This window comes from Lathamus discolor, chromosome 3 (genome assembly GCF_037157495.1).
Source record: "Lathamus discolor isolate bLatDis1 chromosome 3, bLatDis1.hap1, whole genome shotgun sequence".
In the NCBI taxonomy this organism is placed as follows: Eukaryota; Metazoa; Chordata; class Aves; order Psittaciformes; family Psittacidae; genus Lathamus; species Lathamus discolor.
In genome coordinates, this window is record NC_088886.1 from 123,558,255 (window position 1) to 123,571,017 (window position 12,763).

At 39.4% G+C, this 12,763-nt stretch overlaps 1 protein-coding gene across 2 annotated transcripts in view; it reads right to left on the reverse strand.

The window, feature by feature from the left end:
• Positions 1-2,708: 2,708 nt before the first annotated feature.
• SLC49A4 (solute carrier family 49 member 4) overlaps positions 2,709-12,763 on the reverse strand; it is a 66,161-nt gene continuing 56,106 nt past the window's right edge. For both annotated transcript variants that reach the window (XM_065671449.1, XM_065671448.1), the window contains 2 exons: positions 8,032-8,214; positions 2,709-4,710 (listed from right to left, as the gene is read on the reverse strand). In XM_065671449.1, coding sequence (XP_065527521.1) covers positions 4,595-4,710; positions 8,032-8,214 — 299 coding nt within the window. In that variant the 3' untranslated portion in view covers positions 2,709-4,594. The remainder of the gene's footprint in view (positions 4,711-8,031; positions 8,215-12,763) is intronic.

Consider the following 12,763-nt stretch of genomic DNA (forward strand, 5'->3'; position numbering starts at 1 on the left):
CAAAATCCTTTGGGTCTGCACTTTTTCCAGCTTGCATGATTCTCTAAAAATCACTATCTTTATGTATATTAAATACACAATTGGCCAATCCATCTCTCTAAAGCTGACTTCGGAGTGCGGCAGCTCTTCTCCATTCCTCCAGCTCAGGGGAGCAGGTGGTCCTGCGGGAGGGTGAAGGAATCGAAAGGAAATTAATGGGTAGCAGCAGGGACGAGACAATAAACAGTACCCTAAGTGGAGCCTACATCTACTAACCCTGAGCCTCCTCATTAGCAGCATGAAAGCTTGCACAACTCCACAGCTCTCAAGAAGAAAACCCAGCAGCACTGGAAGCTGAACTAAGAGTTGTTACTGAGCCAAGCAGAAACCTAAAGAGCAGCCCATACTGAAAACGAAGAACCATTAAGAGAGAGCAGTTACTGCAGAGCATCCTTCCTAGCATTATCAACATAAAGCATAGCACAACTACTTAGATGTTAGGGGACTGCTGGAAAAAAAGTGTTCTTCAGGGCCGTGAACTTACAGGCCATGAAGAGAAACATATATTGTGACTGCTCAGGGCACCTTGCTCTGCTGGCAGTCACAGCACAAGCAGCAGCCAGTGTCAGCTACTCTGCAGCAGTGCAAGGTAATACCTCATTTAGATAAAACCCCCTGTGGTTACTGACTCAGAAGTTAGAGAGACTGAGAACTTTCACTAATTAATGAGAAATACTGTTCTGCACCTATGCTGCACTACTGTCAATAGTATCAGCACTGCTTAGGGCTCTCCCTGCAGTCTCAAACTGACTTCCAGTATAGTGTAGTTATCCTTACAGCTTGGACCCTTGGTAAATCCAAACAAGGGAAGACCTAGTGGTAGCCCTTATCCAAAAAATACTCCCACGGGTTGAGTTAGTGACATGGAATAGACTGCTCCTCCACAGAAGGATGCTGCTGCCGGGCACAGATGAGGATAAAAGATTTTTTAGAGATCTCGGTAAGCACATTTGCAATCCTCACCTCTGCCCTGAGCCAGACTTGCTAATCTAATAAAATCCTCAAGCCTCAACACTGTGTATGGAATGCAGCAGTGTCCTGCACAACTTCAACTAATTTGGGAGCAATCCTTTGCGTTTCCCTCAAACCTACTGCAAACTCTGGTTGAGCCCTGACTGAAAACTAAGTGCAGGCCTCCAGCAGAGCCCTGCTGCACCGCCCAGCTCTGGATAACATCTCCATTTTGGTGCAGACACATGGAGGACTGTAACTAGGACCACACATTACACTGCCCAATACAGTATATTGGTTTTGTGTGGCAAAGTTCTGGTAGTGGGGGAGCTACAGTGGTGGCTTCTGCGAGCAGCTGCCAGAAGCTTCCCCCTTGTCCAACAGAGCCAATGCCAGCTGGATCCAAGACAGACTGTGACCAAGGAGGCTGTGACCCTATGGGAAGCCAATGCTGGAGTAGGCTCCTGGCAGGACCTGTGACCCCATGGAGAGAAGAGTCCACACTGGGGCAGTCTGTCCCTGAAGGACTGCACCCCACGGAAATGACCCATGCTGGAGCAGCTCATGAAGAACTGCAGCCTGTGGGAAGGACTCATGTTGGATAAGTTCATGCAAGACTGTCTCCTGCGGGAGAGACTCCACACTGGAGCAGGAGAAGAGTGTGAGTAGTAATCCCCTGAGGAGGAAGGAGAAGCAGAAACAACATGTGATGAACTGACCATAACCCCCATTCCCCATGCCCCTGTGCTGCTGGCAGGGAGGAGGGAGAAAAACTGGGAGTAAAGTTAGGCTCAGGAAGAAAGGAGGAGTGGGAAGGTGTTTTAAGATTTGGTTTCATTTCTCATTATCCTACTCTGATTTGATTTCCTCAAGTTGAGTCTGTTTTACTTTGACAGTAAATGGTGAGAGATTTCTCCCTGTCCCTATATCGATGCATGAGGCTTTTGTTATACTTTCCTCTGTCCTGTTGAGTGGCTTTGGTGGGCACCCGGTGTCCAGTCCAGGTCAACCTACCACACACAGAAACTTCTACCAAAGCATCAAAATTCAGGAGAGCAGTGAGCAATTTACACTTAGAAAAAGAGTCAGCACAGTTTGAAACAAGGTGTTCACTCTTCTTCTGTGGCTGTACAGAGTCTGCATTTGGCAGCAGACAAGTATTTTGAATTGTTCAATGCTTTCTGGAACAGAGGCAAAATAGGTTATAGTCTGAACACTGCCTGAAGTGCTCCTCCATCTTAAAATAGTTAGGACAGTGAAAGGTTTAGACACCTCTGTCAGTCAGGATAGTGCCCGAGCGGTGCAATTTTTATCTTAATATAGCTACAGTGAATTGCAGCAGCAGAGCTCTAAAGAGCCATCCAGGCTTCCAGTTCTGCCATGACAATGCAATTCCAGACTTGGCAAGCAATCCTTGGTTTCAGAAGACAATAAGGAGCAGCAGCTACTAGATACTGAAACTATTTCAGGCACTAAAACATAGTAAAAAAGAAGTTGGACTGTTAATACCATTCATCTGCAAAACAGTAAGAGGATGATGCCAGTGGATCTGAACATGCTGCTTAGATTGATTTAGTTATCCCAATGCAGGTTAGATCCATTTCTACAAAGAGCTTGCTTCAAGACAGAAAAGATCATTTAGCAGCTGATATGGGCAACGAGCTAAGTCAATTTTCTGTTACTACAGTAAATACATCCATTGCTCTGAAAACATAAAAGAGGGAACAGCTCATTTTATTGTACTGCACAGATAAACTCCTGAGTTAAAGGTATTAGTAGCACATTATCCCTGCAAAAGGAGAGCAGACAGAATGAATGGATCTGTGTCTGAAAGGTAGCGCTCAGTTCAGGGTTTATTTGAGTGAGCTTCCAGGGCTGGTGTCACTCTAGGGTGGCAGAGAAGAGCCCACACAGGAGCAAAGGGTGTTTGATTCAGACTTCTACAGAAGCAGAACTCTGCACACCAGCCTCCTCCAACACGTGCACACACCCCCTGTGAGAAAACTGCTATGATCGGAAATCATTCACCCACTGAAAAAAAGTCGTGTCACAGACAGTGTATGTATGCATTTCCATTCACGGCAGTTACTAGTTTAGTTACAAACAGCAGCATACCACCATCCAGAGACATGATTACTTAAAATAAACCTATGTAAACACATACCCTTATATAACTTATATATAAAATATCTATATAAGTTTTATTTGTGCATACATAGGTATAAATACACATGTACACACCCACACAAACACACCCCCCTAACACAAAACACAGAACACACACATGGCAATACTGTAAATGATGCTGAACTGAAATCTAAGAATATAATTAAGAAATTATTAGCAGGTTTAAAAATTGAGTTAAAAAACTATTCAAAGTGTCTTTAATATTTTTGTTCAAGTAAGGGCCAGAACGACCACAGATTAGTAATGATAAAAAGAGCTGGCATTATATTTCCTATATTATGCCAAAACTCATGAGCTATTTCTCATTGTCATTCCGCCATCAGGGTACCTCATCAATTAGAAAGACTTTTTTTTAGCAAACAGTGATTTTAAAGACTTGAGTTAACAAACAATATCGTTTAGGCACCCTCAATCATAAACTAATCCTAAAAACCCACACATGCCCTAGAGTATCAGAAGAGAACTAATGGGTCTTGGACATCCACTTCCACAGTATTCAGTGGCACAAACAGGTCTTCACAGTAAAAAAGGCAGTACTGGAGATGCAGGATAAAAAGGTGACACAGTGGTGGCCTTTAAAACCTTAATATATACCAACAGTGACTCTCCAGTAAACTTCTGAGACACCACGGATGCTTCGTATTCAGGAGATATGCAGCCACAGTGGTATTCCAGAGGCAACTGTGCGTGAAAGTTGGGTTTCAGTGGCAGCTAAAGCTACCATTTACATGTGCTCCAGGGTGACAACAAACACCTCTAACAACTGCAAGGATTGTTCGGGCTATTTAGTATGGCTAAAACCCCTGGTACCAGTGTCTTATATCAGAGATCACTTTATTAGAATGTAAATGTAGTGTACAAGCACCAAATCATTTTGGCTTAACTGTTTAATGAACATTCATTATATAAACGACTAGTGATTTAAAAGGGAGCTCTTTTAAAAAACAAAACTGGGGTGGGGTTTTTTTTTGCCTTTTATCTTTTTTCTTTTCCCTTTTGTTAAGATTATTCATTATTTCTATTCTGATAGAAGACTCCAAAGATTACTGGTACCCTGATGTGTGTAACGGTGACTCGGCACACATACACGCACACCCACACACAAAAACTGTACACCTCACTGCTACATCAACAGCCTTTTAAATAGAGAGCCCCAGCTCTGGCACCAGGACTTATACATTAGATATATTCTTTTGTGCATTTTGGCATCATTATCACCACTCAAGTTCCACGTTTATCACAAATCAAGGTGGTCTTGAATGCAGGAATAGCCTGTCTCTCACCCTCTGTAATAAAGTCACGATTAAGTCTTGTAATTTCTCTGTTTTTCTGCTGTTCCACCATGCAAATCCAGGCAGATGGGCAGACTGCAAAGTTAACTTCCAGTCTCTTCCAACCCCTCACCAGTCCAGCGTTATCACACAGAGACGACGACATCGAGATACAGTCTGTCGTAGGACTCACGGAAGCACAGGATGAGGAGCAGGCTGAGCAGACATGATCCTGGCAGGCACCAGTTGAACCAGGAAAACTCTGTAAACCAGGGAACAGACTCAGAGTTATCAAACGTGTTCTGTGTTTAAAGCAAAAAAAAATTTGACTCATGGTGGGTCTGAAGGGAATTGCTGTGTTCTGAACAAAATCCTCACAGCTTTAGACTGATAGATGGTTAACATTGTCTATAAGACTTCTCCATATACACCTCAAAGAGCCATCCATATAAGTTGTGCATATATACCTATCTATACATATATATATACACACGCATACATACATATATATATATACACATATAAAAAACCAAAACAGTGCCTCCAGCTAATGTTAATCCTCCTTATTCAACCTGTCAATGGAAAGAATGGGGAAAAAAGAAAAATCTATCATTGCTAATGGAGAATAAACCCCTTCTGAAGACTCTACTCATTAGTTCTTTGATTTCCATGGATTGAAAACTAGAACTAATTAAAAGTGTAAGAAGGAGCAGGGCTTGATTTGGACTCAAACCTGCTATATGGTGTAAGGAGGGAAAACCAATTCCTCAGAAGAAACTTGTGAGTAGTACGATCAATCCAATTTAAAACTAGTTGCAAAAACAGCTCCTCAGAAGCCTCTTTTCAGATGTTACACATAATGTTCAGAGGTACACATTTAATGCTCTTAAAAGCCTGTGTTCCACATTCAAGAAATCCTGTCATCTGACACCTGACTATTAATTAGCACTTCTATTCAGTTTTTCAGCTTTTTTTTTCAAACAAGTGCACAATTTCCTTTTTCTAATCTGTCAATTTACTGAAGAAACATTCATTTTCCTGGAGATGATGTTTCATTTCTTTTTGTTTGTTTGTTTCCTTTAGTACTATTATTTATTTATTTTTACAGAATCTAAACTCTCCCTCAAGGCCTGAGTTAATCAAAATTAGGACTTCAGCACTGCTACTTTCTTAAATCTGTAATTTATATGGCTAAAAGGAAAAGCGCAATTTCTGTGACACAATGCAAAAGACAGAAGCCTAAAAACCCCCAACTTTCCAAACCCAGTAACCTTCAACAACATCCTCCCTCATCCACTAAATCACCTTACAGTATTGTTAGGCAGTAATCTTACTAAAACCTTAAGAAAATTATCCTAAGGCTTGGAGAAAACTGTGTTATGTGATGCCAGAAGTCAATAGGCAAATGCTTTGCTATTATTCTGCTTATAATACTATCGCTTAATTGAATTAAACAGACTTTAACCCAAATATCCTAAAGACCAAATTTCACTTGTGAATCCTTCACATCTTTTGTAATACAGAATCTGTGACAGCACTGGTGATGCATGCTAACACATTGGTTGCGTGAAGCTAAAGGTTGATTTGCCTTTTTTTTTTAATCCCTTGGAAGTCCCTGCAGAAAAAGTAAAAGAAACCACATCCAGAGGCTGAGGCTGTGGGTCTCAGGGCACAGCACTTGCAGATAGGCTGAGCTTAAGAAAGGTTTACATCTCCACCATACTAGTTGGACTAAAATCTTCAGTGCCCTGGGAAGTGCCCAGGGCTTGGCTCTTTCACAACCTTTGCAGTAACAGAGTACAAGGAGAAAATAAGAGAAACTGGAATTCAAACTACAGAAAGATTATTTGGCCAAAAAGCAAGACCAAGGGAACAAGATAAATTTGACAGAGTTCTGGTTTATCTGTAAGCTTCTTAAATGCCATCAGCGAATGCATTTGAACCAAATTGTACCTTCTAATGGAGTCTTCCTCCTTCTCAAATGAGCCAATAGCACCCATTGGCATCAATCTCCCCCAGTGACTACATGCACTCTTGTATTTAACTGCATCATAGAAAATGGATTGTACTAAGCACAAATTACTTTCTTCCTTTGAAGAAATGGGGAAAATAATCCAATTATATGGATACACTAATTCCAAGTTTATCCTTACTTGCAGGTACTGATACCTGATAGGGAAAGAAATACTAGAGACAAAAGATGACTCCAAATACCCTATTTATGAGGGAACAATTTCACTTTATCATAATTCTTCAGTCAGAAGCGAGACACACTATCCCCATTCTCAGTTATCAAGTAATTCCCAACACTGGACTGTTACTCTGAAAAATGCTGAAAAAATTCTCAGAATATTCTGTGTAACCTTTTCAGCTCAGGTGTAAACGTTGGAAATAACAGTGCATGTGAACAGAGTTCACACCAATTAGTATTAATCATAAAAGCATTCTTTCAAATGTGAAGACCAAATATCACACCATCGAAGGCTAGCAGGGCTGGAATTCAGGTTTTACAATAATGCAGTTCAATGTCAGTATCAAAAAAAAAAAAAACAAACAAAAACAAAACAAAAAAAACCCGAACCAAAAAAATCCAAACCGCCACCATCCCTAAACCCATACACTGCAAGCACATTTAATTCTGAAATTTGTCAGTCTCCTCTTGGTTATAAAAGACACCATCTTAAGAAGGACATGCACTCACAAAAATATATAAAAGCTCACAATTTCTAATGCTTCCAAAGCAAGAATTAAGTATCGCTTTACAAATCTTGCATCCTAAAGCAAACATTTACCACAACAACAGAATACAAACCAAAACCCTGCACCTTTGAAAACCATTAATAAAGATCACTTGTTGAATGCAAGATAGGTTCTTACTTTACAGCTTAGTGTAATAAGATATATTGTAGTCTATTAAATAGCAAGTTCAAAGTTATGATTATGAGTCACCAGGAATCAAATAATACTTGAGAGATGAGCAGGTCTGAAGAAGTTGATGAAAATACCAAGCACAACACTGTTGTGCCCAATTAGGACACTGGAACTAGATGATCTTAAGGTCCTTTCCAAACCTAACCATTCTACGATTCTGTGATTACCCAAAGGAATGACAATTTCATCTTTGAATAGTGGTGGCTGAGAGATGCTCTCTCCCCTGCAATGGCAAGTCCACCAACCCACTGAACAGAGCTGACCACAAATGGGACATTTCTGCTCTGCCCCTCCTAGACAGTAATGACCCAAAGCATGAGATTGGATTCACATTATTATGGTTTTGAACACCCACAGATACAAAGATATAATGGTCACATTGCTCAGGCCTTTATAAAAACCATGATGATAGTACCTTCATGGTTTCTGGCTACAGTAAATTCTAAGTAGAATATGAGTATATGCGGCCTGCATATTTTTTTAGCATGCATATCGACAAGAACAATTAAAGTTCTTCTCCCTTGCAGTTACACAGAGGGATTCTAACATTAGATTATTAACAGAAATTGTACATGAAAACCCTCCCTTTAGTGATAAGGTTATGGCTTAATATTTGCAGAATTATATTTTCAAAGAAGCTTCTATTTCTTACCTGTATGGTAAAATGTGAGGAAAAACAAAAGGACTCCCATAAACACATTACTCAAAAAGGTGACAACTCCACAGGTTATTCCTTCTGGAACAGGGTAGACTGTCTCCACGAAGAGCTCAAAGAATATTGGTACGCTGCTGTTGAGGAATATACCCAACAAAATGCAGGACGTGTACAGTGTAGCTGTAATGGAAACAAAACAGTTATTAATTTCAGGCTGGCATTTCTTCCCCTTGTTCAGAGCTGCCACGAATACTAATACTTGAATAACCAAAAAATGCATAAAATGATTTTTATCCTCTGTGTATCACAAAGCATATGACATCCCACTTAGTTTTAGGCAGAATGCATGCATTGATTTGTGAGGAAGGGGAAGTAGTATCAGAAATTCTAATTTTTTCTTTTATTATTACTTTTATTATTATGTTTTTAAACAGAACCCATAAAGACACATTCAGCAATTTGAAATTCACTTGTAAGTAAAAAAACAACAAAATTATGAATGCAAAGCATCACCTACATTTTCATTTACCTCTGAAATGAACGCGAACTATTGTCCTACACACAATTAGGAACAGGCGCAATTAGTGCACCAAATTGGAAATGGACATAGATTAAACTTTTGACTTAGCTCTAAAGGTCAAAACTAATTTTGCTTCCATTTTACATATAAATACTAATGATCTACCAGATATCAAGACATTAGTATTCAGCACGGACTGAGCTGCAACATGTTGAATCCCTTTTGGCTTCAAAAGGAAATGAAGGGCACCGAGTACCTGGCAGGAACAGGACATATTTGATAATGCAGATTATTCACCACTGTACAACAAATAGTTTTTCTTGGACAAATCAACAGAAGAATACAGATGTTTCTTCAGTAGCCTCAGGTATTTTGTTGTATCATTTCTGCCACTGCCAAATACTTTACGGCTTACTATCTTAATATAGCTGCTTTATATGCTGTAGCAGTACCTATTTAGAAATGTAAATAATGTGCTATCTTGGGAAGGGAGAGATTTCCTGACCTGCAACTTCATCAACCTGAGATTCCTGATCAAGTAAAAAGTATAAAGAAAATATACAAAGGCTTGGGAACAAAAAAAAAAAAAAAAAAAAGAAAAAAGAAACCAAATAAAAAAAAAAAGAGGTCTGCAATAATTTCTGAAGTTACCACCAAAATGACAAGGAAATGTAAAAAAATTTCAGATATGAAAGTGTTACAAAGTCATAGGGAAATTATTTATAGCATCTTTTCACTGCAGTATGGTAGACAAAATTCTTAAGACAAGTTTTTCATATAGATATATATATGTTTATATAAAATAGAAACTGCACTTTCAGTTTAATTTATGTTCTTCTGTCTTGGGAAGGGGCAAAGTGAAACAGCTCTGCTTCATCTTCTGCTACAAACTGCCCAAGCGTTCAAATGAGAAACTGCCAGGAAGCAGGAAACGTCCAGCTTAAAAAAATATTTTTTTTTTTTAAATCTATGTTTCTTAAAATATGAAGAATCATGGAAAAGAGATAACAGCATTACGAAGCAGAAAGGACTGTCTATCAGTTCCTCTGTTTGATGTGGTTTGCTTCCAAGGCACAAAGACATATTTCTTTCTCTACAGAGCATTTGCGTGGGCAGGAAGAAAAGAGGACAGCAGTCCCAGGCAGAAAGATGACAGAGATGGCGTGACTTCAGGAGGACCAGCTGCCCCCTGCTTTTTTGTAATATACCAGAATGTTCTGAACTGTTAAGACAAAAAAAAAAAAAAAACCAAACCAACAACAAAACAAACAAACAAAAAAAAAAAAACCCACAAAACCAAAAACCTTTTCCAACTCTCAAATTCTCATATTATAAACTGCAGAACAAAAGTCAAAGAAAGTGATGCAAGGTATGTTCAAGAGTTGTCAGAGAGGAAGGAAAAAAAAGCCCTAACCAGTACATAGTTGGGGTTGTTCAGCCTGGAGAAGACTCCGGGAAGATCTTATTGGGGCCCTTCAGTTCTTACAAGGGGCCTATAAGAAAGATGGGAAGAGACTTTTTAGCAGGGCCTAAAGGGGGAGATTCAGGCTGGATGTGAGGAAAAAATTCTTTACTGTGACAGCGGTAAAATATTGGAACAGGTTACCCAGAGAGGTGATAGATGTGCCATCCGTTGAGACACTCAAGGCCAGTCGGGATGTGGTTCTGGGCATCTTGATAGAGTTGAACCCGTCCCTGCTCATTGCGGAGGGGTTGGACTAGGTAACCTTTGAAAGTCCAAAACTGTTCTACGATAAGAACAGAATGCTCTTCCTAACAGGCCCTTCTAGCTACCGCTGAAGAATTCATTCCCTAGTTACAAGATCCAGAAATTTTTGCTGCAAGTCCTCACCAGTACTTAAAATTTCATGAACCTCCTTTTGAACTCCTGCTTACTTCCAACATCATTGCATATCGGTCTGTCTCTAACTGCTGTCAGGTGTAGCTAGCAAATATGAACATATTCAGTGATGCGAAATTTTTGTGTTGGCTTAAGAAATCAACAAGTAAATGAAACAATCTTTTAAGACAAATGAACATCTGTCCCTCCCTACACTCAATTGAATATATCTACACCTGTAACTACTTGTAACTTCTAAAGAACTTTTTCAGAACTTTCCCCAAAGAAAAGAAGGTAGTAGCCACCTGTAATTCTGTATCAGAAACTCAAACAGTGGAAATAGCTGTGAAGCTGCTGAAAGCCACAACAGCACCATCAAAAGTGGAGCTGCATACAGAGAGTGCCAGAGGCAATACCTCTGCTGGAAGACTGAAATCTTCTCCATTAAGAACAGCCGTGAAAGGAGAATCACATGCCTCTGAATAGAGAGAAACTCCAGATGTGTAATTTCCGGAAACTTAAGATTCACATCTGATAAAGGCAAAAATGTGCATCTAAAATCGGCAGCCATTTAAAAGATCAAGATTTCAAATTTTAGTCAATTCAGTGGGTGCCAAAGTTTTCATAAAACAAACAGAAGCCTTCAAATAAATTTGTTAGTTTAAAATACGCTACTTGAATTACATCATTGCTCATCACTTACTAAACTGTATTAAGAAGACTAGACCATAAGCAAACAAGCATAATAACTCTGTACTTTAGAAACTACAACCTTACATTTCCTTGTCACAACACCTTGTTTCAGTCATGCAAATACATCCACCGGCACACACCTCACATTTCCATACTACCATGAGCAAAGCAGCTTTAGCATTGCCTTTTGGTTCTCCTCGAAGTATTACCTGCCTCAGATGTTCATGCCAAAACTGAGACTACAGGTAACACTTATAAAACAAAGTCTACATATATGCACACATATTTGGAATTAATATGCAGAAATGTCAAGGCAAAAGGACAGGCAGAATACAGGGTCTAGTGGATGCTAATTTAAGTTCAAAGATCGAGTGGAAATGACAGCTTTTACCTGGTAAATCAGGAAAAGAAGTTCTGAAAGTGAAGGAGAGGTACACATTTGTAAGCCTCCCTTAATGAGGACATATTGTAGTGATGGAAAAATATTTTTGATTTCATGTTTCTGTAAATCACCCAGGGTCCTCCTGAGTGATATGCAAATAAGCTTATACCATTAACTTGGCAATTAAGTCACAAATCTAATTCGTCAACTAGATAGAAAATCAAAGTTAAGATACCCAGTTTCAGAAAAAATATGTTACAGGAAAAAGTCAAATAAAAAAAGTCAAATAAGAGTTCAAAAGCAGCTTTTGCCTTTTATTTCACCCACTGAAGAGCACATCTCATATTTCAACTCATGGGCAACAAGATACTGTAGCAGGGAGAATATGACCCATTAACAGAGACCATTTACTTTTCATTACAGCGACCTTGTATTGAATGAACACAAACAATTACTATGATTTTATATTGTAGAAGAACAGCTGCTAAAGTTACAGCAAATGTTTTTTCAATTAAGACTATCTTGATGACAGTCATCGGAAATGAATCTAAGGATATGAAAGCACTGACAAAAAAGAAAAAAGAAAAAAAAGGGGAAAAAAACAAAAAGAAGAGATGATTTACCAAGAAGCTAACATTATGTCCTAAAGCTTAACAAGGACGAACAACTAGCTTGGATAGGCGTGTCATGCTATTAGTATAAAAGATCACTTTTTCATAAGAAAAGGAATTAACTCCCTATGAAGCTATGCACAACATTGCGTACCCAAGATAGTGGCAGCTGTGGACATCAATAAATAATGGAACTGGGCTAGGTTTCTTTGAACTATATTGATTAATGTTTTAAAGATGTTTGTGTGACTTAAGCAACTATTTCTCAGCTTGGCCACTGCAAAAAGAACAGGGAAGGCAAAACACCCATCCAAAGCACAGCTGCTTGAGAGAATTGGCCTGGAGCTGCCGCAGCAGGAGGCTCAAGCTAGGCTTTGTCATGTCATGTTCATGCTTGAGGTGTGAGGCAACCCATGCTATTCCCTCAGCGCTGATTCTCCTGGCCAGGATGGAAGAAAGGGTTGAAATGTGCCTTGACAGTAACAGTAGAGATGTTAGTAGTTAGATGAAGCAAGATACTAACTGGGGACTGATGATACCAGTGGCTTAGTACAAAAAGAAGAAAAGGCAGTAGGAAGAAAGGTTCCTTCCTGGGTTCTTATACTATGCAGGTCTTCAGCTACCAGTTGGCAAATACATGCCTGTATCCCAGAAAGAGACTTTCTTTTCTCCCAGCCACAAGC